The sequence below is a fragment of the Trematomus bernacchii genome, unplaced genomic scaffold, assembly GCF_902827165.1.
Source record: "Trematomus bernacchii unplaced genomic scaffold, fTreBer1.1, whole genome shotgun sequence".
NCBI classification, from domain to species: domain Eukaryota; kingdom Metazoa; phylum Chordata; class Actinopteri; order Perciformes; family Nototheniidae; genus Trematomus; species Trematomus bernacchii.
Genome location: NW_022987652.1, coordinates 20,001 through 40,998, shown reverse-complemented (window position 1 = coordinate 40,998; position 20,998 = coordinate 20,001). Strand labels below are relative to the sequence as shown.

The 20,998-nt window shown below is 41.8% G+C and overlaps 1 protein-coding gene across 1 annotated transcript in view; it reads right to left on the bottom strand.

The window, feature by feature from the left end:
* Nucleotides 1-20,998, bottom strand: part of si:dkey-191m6.4 (rho GTPase-activating protein 22) — a 48,257-nt gene that overhangs the window by 16,596 nt on the left and 10,663 nt on the right. The window contains exons 2-3 of the mRNA XM_034134820.1: nucleotides 16,346-16,542; nucleotides 8,429-8,516 (exon numbers count right to left, since the gene is read on the bottom strand). Of these exons, the coding sequence (XP_033990711.1) occupies nucleotides 8,429-8,516; nucleotides 16,346-16,542 (285 nt within the window). The remainder of the gene's footprint in view (nucleotides 1-8,428; nucleotides 8,517-16,345; nucleotides 16,543-20,998) is intronic.

The following is a 20,998-nucleotide window of genomic DNA, read 5'->3' as shown; positions in this document are numbered from 1 at the left end:
ATGTCTTAAACACTAAGCAATCAAAGCCAAAGGAAGCTTAAACCCACTTTACATCCATACATGTTCCATCAATCATTCTCCAAGCTACTCACACTTCAGGCTCCACTACACAAGTTACAATCTCCATCCTCTGCTTCTGTTACCTTGCAGGTGAAGTTTCTTCAGTCTGATTGGCTTGCAGCACAGCGGCCCCATGTCGGAGATCATGTACCCAGATCAGTCCACAAATCAGAACGCAGATCAGTACACAGATCAGTCCGCAGGTAGCACCGACGGCCAGGCAGTGAGGCATGCTCGATGATGCTAGCGCTAACCAAAGCCGTCAAAGCAATCCTCATTCACTCCCATCCATTCATTCACTCTTTCTTCCTCCCGTTGGGTTCATTCAGCCGAGCGGGGCAGCAGGTCCGTTCCCTCGGACCCCCTGGGGAGAAGAAAATCCCTGAGGAGGAGCAACAAGGCTCTCTCTCTTTCTCTCCCTCTCTGTCTGTCTGAGAGTGTGTGTGTGTCTGAGAGTGTGTGCAGTAGCAGGGAGATGGGCTGTCCTCCGATCTTTGCCAAACTAACTTGTACACACACACACACAGATACAGATACACAGATACACACACACACACACACACACACACACACACACACACACACACAGATACACAGATACACACACACACACACACACACACACACACACACACACACACACACACACACACACACACACACACACACACACACACACACACACACACACACACACACCACACACACACCACACCACAGACAGGGAAAACACACAATGCTAGTCATTCTCTGTGAGATACAGACAGACAGAATTTGGCTTCTTCCTGAAGTCACACTTGTTCCAGGATCAAATTGAACTGAACCGTCTGAATGGAATATTGTCTGAGAAATACAGTATGTTTCTGTTGTAGTTAGCAAGTGGACTTTGGAGCCCTGCAGAGTGCAAGCTAGTCATTTGTTGATTTCTAATTCTTTCTTGTCTCTTTTCTTCACTCATATTCTGTCTTAAAAACAATTGTTGAAATCACGCGGTTAACAGGAAGTGTGTGAGGCTTCGTTCAGTTCTTGAAAATGCTGGTTAAAAGTAATAATTTGCCCCAAAAATGATCATGTGTATATCAATTGTATAACCAGCGTTACCATGAACTCTTGATGAAAACTTTAGTTTACCTTGCAAGACAATACATATGAAATATGACAATATATCAGTTGTCAACACGATACAAGAAGCAGACAAACTGCGATATTTGCGTCACTTTACTCCAAAATGTTTTTGATCTTGAGCTAATTTTTGTCAAGTATTAAATGCATATAGGAGTAAAAGAAGTAGGCTTTACCGTGTGATTATTTCATATGGACTAAATACCAGAGGTGGGGACTCGAGTCACATGACTTGACTCGAGTCAGACTCGAGTCGCATATTTTTTGACTTGAGACTTGCTTGACTAACATTGATAAAAGACTTGACTTGACTTTGACTTGGTATTCATGACTTGAGACTTGACTTAAGCTTGAGACAGATGATTTGAAAGGACTTGTCTGTTTAAAATTAAATATTTGCGTTTGTTTTTGTAGTGAGATATTACGTTTAGTTTTTTCGAAAAACGTGATTGGGTGATTATAGCGCCGTGCGCACAAACCTGGCAACCCACTAGACGGCAGGAGCGTCAGTTAACATGGCAGCGGCTAGCGTTACTCCAAAATAGTGAAGTTTGGATTCAAGGATTATGTTGTCGATGACGCTAATAAGAAGAGAACAGCGGTATGCAGGGTCTGCAGCATAAAGATCAGGGACACGACCACCACAACATCCAACTTCATTCGTCACTACAAAAAAACCCACAGAGGAAAGGTGCGTGAATGTGTTGTTTGCTAGAAAGCTAACGTTAAGTTTAAGCTATACGTTAGACTTGGTTTCAAATCGATTAAGCATTACAAAGAGAAGACAAAACGGTAAATGAACACTAGAACCGCCAAGGGATTCATTTTGACTAACCCTGATATGACGGGCTGTCAGGAGAGGGAGAGAGAGAGAGATATAGAGAGATATCGTCCGAGATCGCTAGCGAGAGCATCTCTCGAGAGAGAGAGAGAGAGAGAGAGAGAGAGCGATCTCTCTCGATCGCGATCTAGCGAGATATGATAGATAGAGATATATGATCTATCTACTCTCTCTTCAACGTTATGCTCTATCTGCTAATTCCCCTCTATGCCTCGTTTATTTCCCTGTGTTTATCAGAAGTTACTGTAAACTGTTAATAATGTGGTTGCATCTACTTTTAGTAGTTTGGTTTTAAATGTTGTTAATTGATCGTGTTTTTTTGCTTTGTGTAGAAGTGCATCATTCCTTGATTTATTGAAAAAATGAATCTGAACTTTTTAATCTGTTATGATGATAAACTGAAGCAATTTCTAAATTAACCCAATTAAGTGAGTTTTAAATCGTCCTACTTAGTTTATAAGGAAATGATGAAGAGGAACAAATTAAATGATTTGAAAATGATATCTATGTAGGTGCTGATGCTGTTGGCGGTTCTAGTGTTAACAGACATTTAAATTAAATATGTGTAATGGCAAATGCCATATATGATTTTCTTACCTGGAATTCTGCCTTTTTGAACAGACTTTTTGAGTCCTAGCTATATTGTCTGCAGTTCTAGGGTTAATATGAATCTAATATGATTGTCATCGGTCTAAATTAGATTTCAAATGATTAACTGTGTATGTAATGAAGATCATAGTGTGGGTTAAATCCATTTTCATAACCACTGTCTTTTAACTGATTTAAATGCGGAAACTGGGCTTATTCATCAGAATTTCATATGATTTGACTTGACTTGACTTGACCTGAGCAATGACTTGTCTTGACTTGCTTGACTCTCACCACAGTGACTTGGGACTTGCTTGATACTTGTAGGTCAAGACTTGAGACTTGCTCATGACTTGCACATGTAGGACTTACTCCCACCTCTGCCATGAACTCTTGATGAAAACTTTAGTTTGCCTTGCAAGACTATACGGTACAGTAGGTCTAGGAAATATGACAATATATCAGTTGTCAACACGATACAAGAAGCAGACAAACTGCGATATTTGCGTCACTTTACTCCAAAATGTTTTTGATCTTGAGCAAATTTTTGTCAAGTATTAAATGCATATAGGAGTAAAAGAAGTAGGCTTTACCGTGTGATTATTTCATATGGACTAAATACTATTGAATTACCATAAACTATGCTATATCAAGATGTATATTGTTATCCAAATATGAAATGACCTCGACATCAGGATAAAAGAGACCTACTCCAAGGTGAACAACAAATTGAAAACAGAGAAAGGACTTCATTCATTCAAGTAAAGGGGGATGTGTTTAACAACAGCAACACTATATCAAATGTATCATAACTGAGAAATGTTCCTTTAAACTTCCCTATGTGTCCTCATATGCATCATGCAATGCTTTTTAAAGGCTACTGATCAACACCTGAGGTCAAAGGGCACAGGAAGCTTAAGTTGATGTGGACTTGTTGTGTCTTTTTGGTAAAATAGCACTTTTAAAAGAGAGAGAAATCCTCTGGTGCACGTGTGTGGGCTGCATTAACCTCCAGTCCACCATAATGGCAGAAGCCGTCACGTTTGCACAGACACAAGTGTGTGTTTTGTGTGTGTGTGCTGTTTCCCCAGATGGCTTAATTGCTTCACACTACCACAACAGAGGGCTTATAGCCTCGAGTCAGCCGTTAAATACAAAGAATATTTTCTAAAATACCCAGTTATTTCCTTCATGCCCTCAGGCTTCAAACTCAGATCCGACTCGGCACATGACTGCTGAGTCGGCTTTGTCTGGAGAACACACGGATAACAACGCTTGGTGGGAGTCCAATTTTTAATTGCTCGCATACTCAACTACTGATGTTATTTCACACAAATGCCAAGAGGAAATGACTTCTCCTGATTCGACTGGGAAGCATTCAAGACTCTCAGGACTGCTGTACTGGGATACATGTGTATAAATGAACCGGTATAGAGTGGTGCAGTGATGATGAATTGTTGTAGGCCGACCTGGAAGTTGGCATCGCAAGGGATCGCTCGACAAAAAGCAAATAAATCTTCCATTGGATTTTGGAATATTGTATAAAATAATCTCCGTAGCAGCCAGCTGTTTATGAACACCACTTTTGGATTTTCGAACTGAAAGGCAATTGCCAGAGGTAAAAAGCTAATGTTAGGCCATAAAGGAACTACAGCACAGTCACATGACTTCACGTCAGAAACGCTAAGCTAAAGGCAGCTAATGTTGGGCGTTATGACATTTAGTCGTCTACAGCAAAATCTTCTCAGCTCGTGTTAACAACAAACCTTATTTCAAAAACACTGGCTTCAAGACAAGGGAGTGCTCAAATGCTAACTGATGTGTTTTAGGACTCATTCCCGCACCCCTCTATTCATGCACACACCTCGGCAATGACCCTGAAAACATGAATGATGATTTCATTTCACTTTCCTATAATGCCATGAGTCAATGTCGGAGAAAACGTCCTCCAGTGCTTCTCTTAAGCCATCTATAAAGAGGTGTGTGTGTGTGTGTGTGTGTGTGTGTGTGTGTGTGTGTGTGTGTGTGTGTGTGTGTGTGTGTGTGTGTGTGTGTGTGTGTGTGTGTCTGTCTGTTCAGGCTCCAGCATCTTGCTATCTGTCTTGTATCTACCTTCAGCAACAGGGGTGTGTATTCTATATCTCCTCAATAAAAAATGACCAAAGGATTTACCCTGTGGCTGCGGACACACACACACAGACACACACACACAGACGGACACACACACACACACACGCACAATCAGTCAGTGACAGGATCCAGATGAAAAGCCAAGGTCTCTGGGCTCTCTTGAAAGAAACGGCTCCTATCACAATGGACAAAAGAGTGCCGAGTGAGAAAAACCAGCAGCTTCATGTCCTCTTAAATCTTCGTCATGTTTAGATCAGATAAAATGCGTTAGATAAATATCTAAAACTCCAAATGTGAGGCATTTCTTTAGGCCTCCTTCCTCCTCCCGGTCTCTCTGTCTGCAGAAACTCTCAGTTCTCACCTCTCTGAGATGTTGACCGGCCATAAACAAAAACACACAGCGATGTCGGCCGTCTAAACACAAGCAGGGAGCTCCGAGCAAACACACACACACACACACACACACACACACACACACACACACACACACACACACACACACACACACACACACACACACACACACACACACACACACACACACACACACACACACACACACACCACACACACACACACACACACACACCACACACACACATCCTAACACTGAGCTCATGATGAAACCCCCTTATATGCTTCTGATAATGGAGCTATTACAAATCATTTCTATATATGCTTTAAAGGGCCCATGTCATGGCCATTTCCACTGATCATAATTACATTGTTGAGGTATACTAAAATAGATTTATACTGTGCAATTTTCCAAACTCACATTGGTTTCGCATACAGCATCTCTGTCAAGCATGTGTATTCAGCAGTATTCACTTTCTCCACTAAACGACTCGTTGGAGCTCTTGCCCCCCCCCTCCCTGTGAGCCTAGTGTGCTCCGATTGGTCAGCTCGGCCACTCGTTCTGATTAGTCAACCACCAGAGAGGCTGCGCCCATGTCAGTGCTTTTCCCGGCTGCTCTCAGCGTAACATCAGTCTTATCATGGCGTCGGTACAGCGGTATATTTTATATACATATATATTTTTAACTGTTGTTATAGAAGAGTGTGACGGCCCCAGGGCCTTTGTCTTACGATGGGGTGGAGCTGAAGAGGCTAATCAGCACGATCACGGACACCTCCGGACACAGTCTCTCTCCAAAGCGGCTGCAGGAAGACTAACTCTGCGATCCTCTCAACCACCTATCTTTGCATTTACCACAATAAATGTGCCGTGGTTTTGTAAACTCGTGTATGTCTCCTTGTCTTTCCGTTGTGGCCTACGAGCTACTCTCATAACAAAGAGTAAGTTATTTTTACCCGTTATAAACTACTACTGTTTGATGAGAAATCAAATCATGGTTTGCTATATATGAATTCAGGGAAGAAAGGATAGGCCTACTAAGTATTTCCATTAAACTTTATTTTTAGAAATGTACAAAATGAACATAAATATACATATATACACACGGTATATCATTCATTCCTCCTCCTCGCATCTTGCCTGCGCACAGTCGGTGCGGTGCCTTTTAGCACGAGGCCTCAGTAGTAGTAGAATCCCTTCCCCGTCATGGATTGTCCGCCAGGATCTGGCTGGACGAAATCAAATGCAAATCACAAAATATTAGAGAAACTTAGTTGTTTTAGATTAGTTAGTAGTAGTTGTGTAATGAACAGCTTGCCTGCTAATATGCTAACCTAGCTTTGTTTACCTTGGTAGCTAACACGATATGAACGTTAGCTTGGAGGAAAGGCAACTATAATGCAGTGTAATAAAACTACTATGAACAAAAGCTAGTGGTTCATATTAGGCTAGCAATAACGTGTTTATAATTGCAATCGTATACGGGTATTCTGCTACCATACAATGTAACTTGCATGAATACATTGTTTTGCGCTAGCATACAGCTAGCCTCGTTAGCTACATGCAGTATATGTACGGTCACAATGTACGGTAAATCACAGTACAGTATACTGTATGAGTATTCCGTGTGTGTGACTGCAGACATTCTCCTGCCATGACAAACATGTAAGGCCATCTGCTGACATTGTAGTTGATATATTTAAACGCTAGCAACGTAGCATCACAAAAATGTTTTTCTGACCAAAACTAGCTCTAGCTCCGTGTGTTAGATCGCTACGCCAGCTATAATGTAATTACGTTTCGCGACTGACCGGCAAATCACCCGGAGTATACTGTCAATAGGTATTTTGTGTGTGAATGCAGACATTCTCCTGCTATGAGATACATGTATGCAAGGCCATCTGCTGATATTAGAGTTGATATATGGAAACTCTAGCAACTTAGTTAGCACAGTTAGCACTGTGTCAATGGCTTAGCAGTCCAACACAGTTTACACATTTAAACAGTCTTGTTTGATAAATACACAAATAACAATGCAAACTTACAGGTTGTATACCCAGATCTTCCCCTGCTCCAAACGGTCCAAACAAGCTGTGCATATCCGGCCTCAAACTGGGCAATGTTTTGGAAGCTTTCGTCTGTGAAATGCCGGTTCTTCGAACCTCTGGAGGAGGAACACGACGCTGCTGGTGTGGCCATAGCTCTTCGGGATTGGTCCATTTCGTTCCGGGTACCGCATGACATCATGCGGTACCCGGAAGAATCAAATGGGCAGTGACGTATCTCCAACGAGGCGTTTTGGGGAGGTATTTTCTGTGTTAGAGTTTTACTCGCTACAGGGTGTACTTTGAGGGTTTTGACTCTGCACACCGTTTACATGCATAAAAACCTTCATAACACACAAGGGGACGGGTAATAACCGGAAAAGCATGACATGGGAGCTTTAACATATAGGTTGACACTTGAAAAGATCACCATACAAACATCCTAAAAGGACGGCACCATCGTGGTTAAGTGTGATGTAGAGTAGGATAACTAAAATATACACTGGGCACAGGCAGGAAGACTTCCAGAAACTATCCTTAGTAAATGTTAACATTGACAACAGCAGGGAATGTAAGAAGTGTTATATTGACTGTAATGATGACTAAAAACCTCTATAATGTTCACAGTGTCCATTGGCTAAAACTAAAATATCTTTGACTAAGATAAGATTAAAATGCCCTTACTTGTAGTCAACGAAAACTTGACTTTAAGGTTGTCAAAACGTGATAAAGACATAATAAGAATCACGTGAAAGTAAGTATGGATTGACTCAAACGTAAAGGTTTCTCGTGGTCGATCCATCAGTCTGCTGAGCTGCGTCAGTACATCAGAAAGCAGCTCCACATGATGGAGGACACCACTTTATTTTCTATTTATTCCACGGTGCTTCTCGCGGGAATTGAATGTAACACATGTCAACAGATCTGAGGTCAGGCATTGTGAGATCAGGGGATAAGGAGAAGAGTCATGCTTTACCAACACTGCTCTCTGCTGTCTGGATGCAGAACAGCAACTAATATCCTCCACCTGGATCCAATTGCTCAAACAAAGCAATATGTAGCCTCTGAATACTGCATGATTGATGATGACATATTTGTTTTTGTTATCAGTCTCTTTTTGCATTGTATATAAAACTAGCTGCGGATCTCGATCAGGATTTAGTGGCTTTCTGGTTGAATTTAAATAACAAAAACAAACGTGGAAAAGCAGGAATTCATTACGTATATGGAGAGGACTATGAGTTTTAAGTACAGGAGAAGAAGGGATGTGGGAGGAGCTGGTGTTACCTGGCAGGATCTCAAACAGGTGTCTTCCTGGTTCGTCCGGATTGGCTGTGAGCTCGGTCACCTGACATCCCTGCAGAGGAATACAGCCCTGAAACACAGAGAGAGAGAGATTATTATTAATTGTATTATTTTGTATATCACTATTAAGGGACTGTAGGACAAATATTAGAATAGGAAGGAATATTGTGTATTTGTATCTTAATATTTTAGGTGGAGAAAACATTTTGTGTCACCACTGTTTCTCAGATTCCCTGGCAAACAATGACATTCAACCTAATTAATGGTCCAAAAGAGCTGCATCTTGAGATAACATTTTTCTATTTCCCTCAATATGTCCATCCTTAAATCACCTCTTAGCCTTCCTTCCTCTCTCCTCTTCCTCCCCCGCCTCCTCCCCCCCTGTCAAATGTTTAAGCACCCGCCCCCCCCCCCTCATGTGATTGAACAGGCAGCAGCAGATTATCAGAATACATTATCCAGATCAATACCCATTTAGCCCCGAGAGGCGAGGCGATGCCAGCGTCTGAGGCTCTGCAGGCTGGCATCGCCTCCTCCAGACGGGCTGCCGACCGCCAACATTAGTCGCCATGGCTACAAATGGAAAGGGGTGGGATGGGGTGAGACAGGAGGAGAGGAGAGGGGGGGGGGGGAGGGAGGTCCCAAGGGTGCTATGTGCTCGGAATAACAGGAGTATCTGGCCGGGGACGAATGAATCAACACGTCACCCCACAGCACAAATCACAGTGAAGCAGGGATATCTCGTTTAAAGACCTACTTGTTCTCCCGTGCTTTTGCAGACCACGTATCAGTCTGTGTTTTCTAAATTGGGGTTTTCTATTTTGTTGTGTTTTCAAATGTGTTTTCATCATGTATGAGGGTTTTCAGTCTGTGGCTATCGAGAGGCGAAGTCCCGCCCATCTACTTCCGACCCATGGGACCTTATTTCGGAAAAATTATGGGTCAATGGGTTGAATTGTGCCACGAATTACACATATGATGTTTGTCAATCTTAAAAAAAAATGTCCATGTCAAAAAAGTCACAGTTTGTCGTAAAACTGTTGAAATATAAGACTATGAAAAATACGCAACTAGAAAGACTACAAATCCCAGAGTCCCGGTCCCGCATGCTGGCTCTTATGAACCGACTAACTCCCCTTGTGTGTATGTACAGCTCTCAACATGCCCAGACTTGGAGTGATTTTCACCTCTTTTAATACTTTCCGCGTCATTCTGAAAGAAAGAAGTGAAATGTGCCAACGTGACGGCCGTCTTGGTGTGTGGTGCGAGACGGGAGATGTAGTTCATTGAGCGGTTTCACACCAAAAAAAGTGTTACTTGTTACTACGTAATCTTTTAAATTGACAAACATCATATGTGTAATTCGTGGCACAATTCAAACGGGATCAAAAGATAATCTTTCTCTCTCCATTGACTTCAATACATACTTTTTCTGAAATAAGGTCCCATGGAGGTCCCCCGGAAAGGGAGGGACTTCGCCTCTCTATAAGTAAGGTTTTATTGTCTCGTGCTTTTACATTTGTTTCTTTTGTCCTATCGGTTTTGTCTAAATGTATTCATGCTGCTTTTTTATATATGTATTGATGTACAGCACTTTGGTCAACTCTGTTGTTTTTAAATGTGCTATAGAAATAAAGTTGGATTGGATTGGGATAAAAACACATGAGGTCAGATTTACTTTGATACAGAATTGTGTAACTAAGTACATGTTTACATCCAACTGCACCTTATATTCTACCTCATACCGTTTTTATAGAACACATTTATTTATAGTTTTGTAACTGCACTGATAAATGTGCAATAACTGACCGTATTGTTCTTGTATTTGTATGGTAATGTTGTATTGTTTTGTAAGCGTACTGTTCAATGTATCATAGGTCCAATTTATAGTCACTTTATATATTATATATTAAAAGTTTTAACTTGTATTGTCAAATGATACTTACAGGGTTCATACACTTTTTCACCAATGATTTTCAATGACTTTTCCATGACTTCTCCATGACCTTTACCTCATTACCTCAAAAAATTACTCTTTCTCAGCGGTACCACTGAAAATTGTTTATTTTAACATGGAACAGAAAAAGTTCTGAAACATGTTGTGCCTATCTAAAACAAATCAAATTAGCTTCTATAGACTAAAGCAACTCAAATCTCTCACCAGCAAAATACCTCGACAGTTAAATGCCATTTTACGTTTCATTACTATACAGTATTTATTATCATTATAGTATTACTATTTCGGCGATTAGATAAAATATAAATTATATTTGATGCAACTTTAGTTACATTTCCATGACTTTTCCAAAACTTTGGGAAAACTATTGTTTTCCATAACTTTTCCAGGGCCTGGAATTTGCATTTTGAATTTCCATGACTTTTCCAGGTTTTTAATGACCGTAATAACCCTGTACTTATCTGTTATGTCTGTTATGTGTGATTGCACCATTGAGAATGCTTGGAATTTCGCTGTGCTCTGTGTAGTGACAATAAAAGGAATCTAATAAAAACACATTTACTTTGGTACATAACTGTGTTTTAAGACGCAGCAGCATGTAACAGGCCTGCATATCAATTAGAAATGAAAATATATGCAAATAAACAATAGAAAGCAAGATGTGTAGAGAGTGCGCACACTCGATACACTTTAATAGACTAACCTACCGTTAAAAAGACTATAAATATAGGACATATACATTATTAATGTTTTAATTATTGATCCCGCAGGCATTTAAATTCTGAACTCTGTAAAGCGTTGTAAGAAGGGGAAGAGGAAGAGTTGCGTTTATTATATCTTTAAACCAGGGGTCTTCAACGTTTTTCAGGACAGGGACCCCCAAACTGATGGAGAGCTGGAGCAGGGACCCCCCTACTATATGTATGGCATACAATTGTGTTTTATATTAAACGGGGCCTAGTGCCGTGTATAAACATAGCTACTCTGTTATTGTACATTCAATACTAAGCTATTCAAATAATGACAGAGCCAGCGTGTGTCATGCGGCCTCGTGATTGGCACAGCAGCGATAGGGGCGGGTCCTCCCCTTTGTGTACAGGAGGCCTGGTGGTACCTCCGCGGACCCCCTGTTGAAGACCTCTGCTTTAAACCATAGTTAAGACTGATTAAATCTATAGGATATATTTACCAAATAATATATTGATGGATCTGTCTACGACAAAAAAAAAACACTTTTAAAGATATTGTGAAATTCATACACTTTGCTCAACACTACAGGTAAGATTTATAAAGCGTAATGTTTATATATTGAAATGAGACATTGTGTAATGCTATCTTTAGGAGAAATCTACCAACACAAGAAGACTAAGGAAGTAAAATACATCTACCTAAATAAGTATTTGGGATGTTTTCATTCCACTTGTGACAAAAAAGACATGATAAGGAAGCAATAAAACTCTCAAAATGGCCGATTAAAAAACACTTTTTTTTACCTTCAGTGTCTGGCATTTATATCCAATGAGACTTACTGATAACTCAATCTCAAATCCAGCAGTGATTTTATACCTAACGTATGATTTGTGTTTATGACCTACATGTTTGAACTCTTTTAAATAGCATGTAAGTTAGTAATATGAACAACTAAATGCGTATTTTTTATGTTTTTGTTCCACTTGTGTAAAAGAATACATGTAGTGGAAGCTAAGAAGCAGCACTTAGCATTAAAAATGGAGGCACAACAACACGTCTCACCACTTTAAAAATGATATATGATCTTGTGTGATGAATTGCATTTGAAGAGTCGATTTGTATTCGCAGCCCTGATGTCCAAAATACAAATCGATCACGTGTTAAGTGAAGTTTTGAAAAGGATTCATCCCGGCATGATGACAAGGAAGAGGAAAACCGGCATACATCCTGCTTCAGTATTGCCTTCCCCTCTCCACCAATTATCACATATTTTTATCTCAGAGGGGGGAGGGGTCTTGTTCTTCTGCTGAGATACTAACCCCCCCCCCCCAACCCACCACTGAGAGCCTCCAATTTCCTATCGATTAGAAGATGAGAGGGGAGAGTGTGTGTGCGTGTGTGTGTGTGTGTGTGTGTGTGTGTGTGTGTGTGTGTGTGTGTGTGTGTGTGTGTGTGTGTGTGTGTGTGTGTGTGTGTGTGTGTGTGTGTGTGTGTGTGTGTGCGTGCGTGTGTGCGTGTGTGTGTGTGTGTGTGTGTGTGTGTGTTAAATCCACAGGGAGTTGCAAATCAATACACACCGGACAGCTATTGGCAAGCTCTGATTAAAGGCAGTCTGTCAGAGCCTTCAGTCAGATGTTCCCCACAGAATGGTGAGGCGGAGAACACGTCATCCTGTGTGTGTGTGTGTGTGTGTGTGTGTGTGTGTGTGTGTGTGTGTGTGTGTGTGTGTGTGTGTGTGTGTGTGTGTGTGTGTGTGTGTGTGTGTGTGTGTGTGTGTGTGTGTGTGTGTGTGTGTGTGTGTGTGTGTGTGTGCTGGATAAACGACAGTGATGGCAGACGGCTGCATCCTGCATTAAATGAACAGCGTTAGTGCAGAATGAGGACGGAATAAATCAATAAAAGTGTCAGGGTTTCAGCCAGAAATGTAAAGAGATGATTATTAAGGTCTTAAGAGTGTGTGTGTGTGTGTGTGTGTGTGTGTGTGTGTGTGTGTGTGTGTGTGTGTGGGCCTGCTGTCTTTTGTTGTTGGATTACATCATCGCCTCATGTTACGTGTAAGCCTGTCAGCTACGATGAGTACCACACAACGTCGTTTATCCGACTAGTGTGTGTGTGTGTGTGTGTGTGTGTGTGTGTGTGTGTGTGTGTGTGTGTGTGTGTGTGTGTGTGTGTGTGTGTGTGTGTGAGGTCAGTCCAGGCCAGCTACCGTATTGCTTACTGCCTGAATCAGCCTCATCATGTGGAAAATGTGAGTCAGCAGCCCTCCCTCGTCACAGAAGATTGATCAGAGATTTTAAATATTTTTACGATGGTGCAGTGATGGAGGCGTCACACACTCTCTGTGGTTTACACTAATGCACTCTAAGACGCCCTGTCAGTGTGACGAGTCATCATTAACACTGTGAGTTTGTAGACAATAAAGCACATAAGGTAGTGTTGTTTGTGGAGTTTACTTAAAGTGGACCTATCATGCTATATTTGAATAATATAGTGTAGGACCATACCTATATAAGGCATATTTATACTTTTTTTTTTTCAAAATACCAAACAGATCATGCATTTTAGCCATGCCTCATTTCGCTCAATTTGCACTTTTTTACCCCTGTTTTTGCAAGGGCAGATTCTGTGAGAACAGCACCACCTACAGGCCTGGCATATGTACTACAGCGTCTCCAGCGCTTTCGAACGGCAATGGCCGTGGCTGTCTCCTCCTGATTGGTGGAGTTGGCCCAATAGCCGTAGCGCCACTGTCCTGACGTCAGGACAGTGTTCAAATCTGGATCAGTTTTTATCAGATCCGTTGCAGCCCCTTTTTTAGAGATTTGGGTATGGAGGAAAATAGAGAGGGTTGTGTTTTCTGACACTTGGTGAGTTCCCTGGAACACCGGGGACACATATTCATGTATAAAAGACGTACAAAAGTGCATTTTGCATGATAGGTCCCCTTTAAAGAACATCACTAGTGTAAATTGTAGTACGTTTTACTGTCATTTTACTGCAGGCCTTCCCTGATGTCTTCAGCTCCTGCACATGAAGAGCCCCTTGTATTGACCCTTTGACTGTCTGAGTTTTTAATAATCTGTCACTTAGGGATGCCAGTTCCATAAAACAAGGAAAAACACAAACTCTAAATCTTTAGATGAACAGAAAATAGCATATATTTCAATATCCCCCCAAATCCCCTGGTCCACAAACAAAAGTCAACTCTAGGTTTTCTTTTTCAAACATTTGTAGTAAAGAATAGTCCATTAATTAAATTCAAAACGTATGAAAATCAAATGGAGAGATATACTGTAGTTCTCCACTTAAACAGTAACAGGAAGTTTGGGAATTCATGTCCCTTAAAATGGCTTCAGTCTGATGTATTGTGCTGCCACCTGGAAACCCACATCCTAAATAGCATTGAGCACCTTATCAGTATCTAAAAAACTAATTTGAGATAATGTAAATTGACTTTTGCAGCACCCTCTGGAGCCACATAATACTTTATAAAATGTATTAATTGGTGGCGTCTCCCTTAAAATGTAATTTAGAACAGCCTCACTTTACCACAAACACTACTTGACTCAAGGGATTGGGAAGCAGCACCACGGGGGCAAAGATAAAACACTTCCACTTAATTGAGTAAATGTAATCACATCAGACCTACAGTAATTCATTTCCACATTTCGTGTCCCCTCTTCTTCATGTCTCTTCTACATCAACATGTGTCCCCTCTTCTTCATGTCTCTTCTACATCAACATGTGTCCCCTCTTCTTCATGTCTCTTCTACATCAACATGTGTCCCCTCTTCTTCATGTTCTGTTGCTACATCACATGTGTCCCCTCTTCTTCCTGTCTCTTCTACAATCAACATGTGTCCCCTCTTCTTCATGTCTCTCTACATCAACATGGTGTCCCCTCTTCTTCATGTCTCTTCTACATCAACATGTGTCCCCCTCTTCTTCATGTCTCTTCTTCATCAACATGTGTCCCCCTTCTTCATGTCTCTTCTACATCAACATGTGTCCCCTCTTCTTCATGTCTCTTCTACATCAACATGTGTCCCCCTCTTCTTCCTGTCTCTTCTACATCAACATGTGGTCCCCTCTTCTTCATGTCTCTCTACATCAACATGTGTCCCCTCTTCTTCATGTCTCTCTACATCAACATGGGTCCCCTCTTCTCATGTCTCTTCTTCACTCAACATGTGTCCCCACGTTCTTCATGTCTCTTCTACATCAACATGTGTCCCCTCTTCTTCATGTCTCTTCTACAATCAACATGTGTCCCCTCTTCTTCATGTCTCTTCTTCATCAACATGTGTCCCCTCTTCTTCATGTCTCTTCTACATCAACATGTGTCCCCTCTTCTTCATGTCTCTTCTACATCAACATGTGTCCCCACTTCTTCATGTCTCTTCTACATCAACATGTGTCCCCTCTTCTTCATGTCTCTTCTACATCAACATGTGTCCCCTCTTCTTCATGTCTCTTCTACATCAACATGTGTCCCCTCTTCTTCATGTCTCTTCTACATCACCATGTGTCCCCTCTTCTTCATGTCTCTTCTACATCACCATGTGTCCCCTCTTCTTCATGTCTCTTCTTCATCAACATGTGTCCCCTCTTCTTCATGTCTCTTCTACATCAGCATGTGTCCCCTCTTCTTCATGTCTCTTCTACATCAACATGTGTCCCCTCTTCTTCATGTCTCTTCTTCATCAACATGTGTCCCCTCTTCTTCATGTCTCCTCTTCATCAGCATGTGTCCCCTCTGTGTAAAGAGACTCTGAAAGTTTCAGGAACAAAGATTCTCTCTCTTTTTGTCCTGATCCATTTTTATAAAAACCTGTCTGAAAATGAGCTGATCAGATTTTGGCCACTTTGTGATGTCATAACGATGTTTTGTCTTGTGTAACCATTAGCCAATCACCAACCAAGGTAACCCCCCCCCCCCCCCCCCCACCTTATCACCTGAATCTCCTCCTAGAGCACCATTGTGTTCTTTGTAACCAAATCTCTCTCAGAGGGGCGTGGGGAGGGGCTCCTTATTTTCATCTAAAGTAACAGACAGAGAATCAGCACTTTGGAAACAGGGCTGAAACAGAGGGGATTATGGGATGCTGCAATGATCTGTTTGGTGTTTCAGCCAATCAGAGACATGTTCTGTATATATCTGAGACCTGTAATATATTGATGAGAAACAGTATAATAGGGGACCTTTAATAACTCCCTTCCACTCCTCAGTCTAAACATGGCCGCCGTGTTACCTGTGGCTTGGTTTCTTCCTCATCTTTGTAGAAGAACAGCTGATCTGAGCGCAGCACGAACCATCGCAGCTGCCAGTTCTTCATGATGCTGCGCTGCTTCTTCAGCCAGCCGCCCTTCAGAGCGCCCTCCTGCAGGCTGGGGGAGGCGGGTCGGCCTCGAGACACCTCGCCCATCACCATGCTCTTTGACCTGGCTGCTAACACACACAACAAAACACCAATTTAAAAATCTGTTAGAAAAATATCCCTCGTCCCCGGCTTGAGCTTCAAAACAGGATCCATGTATTTATGATCCTCTCCAGAATGGAAGTAGTCATCACATACAGAGCATCAACTAGTTCCTGAACAGTGTCCTTTACATGCTGATATACAAGAGAGGGAGTTACACAGTCACAAGATGGAGGAATACCGGTTCTTCTAGTTAATCATACATCCTGTTATGCACAAAATACTGAGTTTTTCTCAAAATTCTTACTTTTGCTCAAAATCTCAAAATTCTTACTTTTTCTCAAAAACTCAAAATTCTTACTTTTTCTCAATCTCAAAATTCTTATTTTTTCTCAAAATTCTTACTTTTTCTCAAAATTCTTACTTTTTCCTCAAAATCTCAAAATTCTTAAAATCTCAAAATTCTTACTTTTTCTTCAAAATTCTTAAAATCTCAAAATTCTGACTTTTTCCTCAAAATTCTGACTTTTTCTGAATACTTAAAATTGTTAATAATCCCTGGTCACCGGCTTGAGCTTCAATCTCAGGATCCATGTATTTCTGATCCTCTCCAGAATGGAAGTAGTCATCACATACAGAGCATCAACTAGTTCCTGAACAGTGTCCTTCACATGCTGATATCCAAGAGAGGGAGTTACACAGTCACAAGATGGAGGAATAGAAAGCAGTATTCAATGTTTACTTCAGATTAGCTCCACGTCAGAAATGATCATGCTTATCATATGTCTATCTCCATAGAGGCTGAATCATCATGTTAATCACATAGCTATCATATGCCTAAAACAGTCCTGATGCTCTTCTAGGTAATCATACATCCTGTCATGTACACAGCTACAGTTGGGATACCTTTGTTATCATGTGGACTCTGATATTGGAAGAGTACATTCAGTGTTTTCCCAACAAAAACTAACTTTATTTAGATTTCAATGGAAGAAACAATCCTTGATAGAGGGGTTTGGGGCTGTGAGGGGAATTCTTACACACAATAGAGAGGGTTTATTGAAAGGCTTAAATTAAAGCGTATATTAGTGTACAGTCACATTGTATGCCACCATTACTTCTGCCAAACTCTCCTCAGGTTTAACTAATTCTGAGACTGGTTATAAACATATTGGCCTTCAGTCTAGACTCCAAAAAACAAAAAAAAGGCACAACCTAAACATTAAGATGGACGTCACAGCTGTTCCCATCTTCCTGGTTTGACTTAAAGGGGACCTATCATGCAAAATGCACTTTTGTACGTCTTTTACACATGAATATGTGTCCCCGGTGTTCCAGGGAACTCACCAAGTGTCAGAAAACACAACCCTCTCTATTTTCCTCCATACCCAAATCTCTAAAAAAGGAGCTGCAACGGATCTGATAAAAACTGATCCAGATTTGAACACTGTCCTGACGTCAGGACGGTGGCGCTACGGCTATTGGGCCAACTCCACCAATCAGGGGAATGTGGGGTTGGGCCACGGCCGCTCGAAAGCGCTGGAGACGCTGTAGTACATATGCCAGGCCTGTAAGTGACGCTGTAGTCTGCTACAAAAGCAGCGAAGAAGACTTCCTGCCCATAGTTACCATGGTTACCCTTCTGTTTATTCTCCGCAGTGGCTTTCTTTCTCCCTCCCCGAGGCAAGCGTTTGCTCCCGCTGCTTTAATTCAATGCAATCCCTCCCCGTCGAGGCAAGCACTGTAATTCTCTCCGGTTAGTCCACCAGCAGATGACAAACACCCACCTCTCCGCCTCTTCCAAGGAACGAGGGGACCGTGCGGCAGAGTTTCAGTTTCAGTTTCTTTCACCGGTCAAGATGTCCGTTAAAGTTTAAATCTTCCGGACAAAATTTGAAAAGTGCCGGTCAAAGGTCTTCTTTGTTATTTATTGAGCTTTAAAACAAATGAATAACGACTCTATATAGGCTATAATAAAACACGGAGGACGGAGATCTCTTTTTCTCCCCCTCTTCTGACAGCCCAGCAGCTGATCAGAGCACGTCTCCCCTCTCCTGCAGGGGGGCGTGGTCAGCAGAATCAGACCCGTAGACAGCAAACAGCACATAGAGCGAAATGAGGCATGGCGTAAATGCATGATCTGTTTGGTATTTTGAAAACAGAAACGTATAAATATACCTTATATAGGTATGGCCCTACAATATATCATTTAAATATAGCATGATAGGTGTCCTTTAAGGCCTACTTCAATGATTCCTAACATGAAAAAGGCAATTGTAATATAAAAATATCCATTATGTCCAATATTTGAATACTTTAATATATACTTATAAATATGAATGAGCTCAATGCCTTAACACAGTCCAGATCCTCAGCTTTAGTCCAGTAAAGCGTCACTGAAGTTCATCTTTGTCGACAAATCTTCATTTCATTTGCAGTTCTGTCTTTTATTCCACGGCTTAGACTCGTTTCAGTCTCTGCTTCCTTTGAGTTTTTCAAAAGCACTTTCCTCCAACTTTTAGCTAGTCAATTCATGCATCATTTATATTCTTGCTCTTTGTCCACTACATCTTTTGGGTGGATTTCCAGGCCATTGGACTCCATTGGAATGACAATTTAAAAACGAAATTCAATTTCCTCTTATACATCGCCTGCTCTACTGGACAGTCCTAGACCAAATGCAAATGATCCCCAGTCAGCCAGCATGTTCTCCAACATTAAAACACCACATTATTCTGTCCTTCCATCAAACTCTTTACATAAATCTCTTTATTTTACATAAACGCAGGCGGAGAGTGAAGGGGTCGACAAGGGATTCATTTGGGGTGAATTCAGCTTCTGTCTTTTACATTTTCTCTCCAATAGAAGCGTGGGTTATCCCCCATTGTGTATGCCACACACACACCCACACACACACACACACACACACACACACACACACACACACACCACACACCACACACACACACACACACACACACACACACACACACACACACACACACACACAGACACACACACACACACACACACACACACACAAAAAACCCACCCACCCAACCAACCAACCAACCAACCACCCCACCCACCCCACACACACCCACACACCCACACCCACACCCCCCCCCCCACACACACACACACACACACACACACACACACACCACACACACACACACACACACACACACACACACCCCGGGCTGTGAGACGCCTCTAGATGAAGGCGCGGTGGGACTGCAGAGAGGTTGCAGGCAAATAATGACAGAAAGCAGATCAAAAAGAGAGTGCACAGGGGGAATACACACACACACAGACATATACAATAGACACACACACATTATAGACACACACACATAGACATAGCCTCAGGTGACAGGGATCCCCCCCCCCTTCCATTTCAGAGGTCCTTGGGAGAGACTCATTGTGTGGAATAGCAGCAGAGTATTGGGGCTTTGAGCCGGGATAATAAGCCCACATGGGACCGACTGGATCACTCCCAACAAACGGGTGTAACCTGAGCTCAGTCAAGGACAGCTTTAAAAGAGCGGGGGGGGGGGCATGGCAGCAGCTTTATGACATCATTGCAACGTGATATCGGGTTTGTCTCCACCGGGCTTTACTCATGTTGTAAGACAACAGCTGTGAAGAAATCGTCATATGTTCATTGTACAACGTTTTATTTTTTATTTTTACATTTGGTGTTCATTCTTGTCTCTATGCTTTTTTAATATATATATTTTCTTTTTATAATCCTTATCAGGGGTTTTTCTAGAGAAATATAGTATGAGGTGATACTGTGGCGCTGATCTTGTTTATAAGATAAATACATTCTCACAAGAACACGACGCCCGTATACAAGATGGCGACACGGAAGTAAACAACAACGTGACGTCGGAGCTCCGTCAAAACAAAGCCGTCTCTGCCGTCTGACGCTCTATTTCACACGATATTCATATTTTTTGAGTAATTATACAGTTTTTGACGAACAGAAATATTGTTTTCTGGCAACACTTTAACATTTTACGGGTAAAATCTGCATTTTGGTATGAGGGTGAACACAGAGAGTAACGCAGCGTCCACACGGCGGCGTGCGTTGAAGCTTGCCGGTAGGCGTGTCTGGAGCGCGACCAACAACCAATCACATGAATCTCCCGCCCCGGACACACAAGCATGCGGTTTGATTGGCTAGAGCTTGTACTGGCATATCATTTGATTGGCTGACGTTTCCGTCGAAGCTTCAAAAGTAGAACATTGCTCTGCTTTTGAAGACGACAATGCAGTTCGGCAAAGCGTGACGTCACCCCATTGAAAGTGAATGGGCACGGCAAATCAAATTGGTGTTTCTGAAATTGGATTCAAGACAGCAGCGTTGGTATGACTTTTGACAATGTTTAACAATCATATTGCATTAGTTGACTCGTGTCAGATGCAGGAATGAAAGCGTGTCTTTAAATTGAGTTATTGGCAAGCTAAGACGAAGGA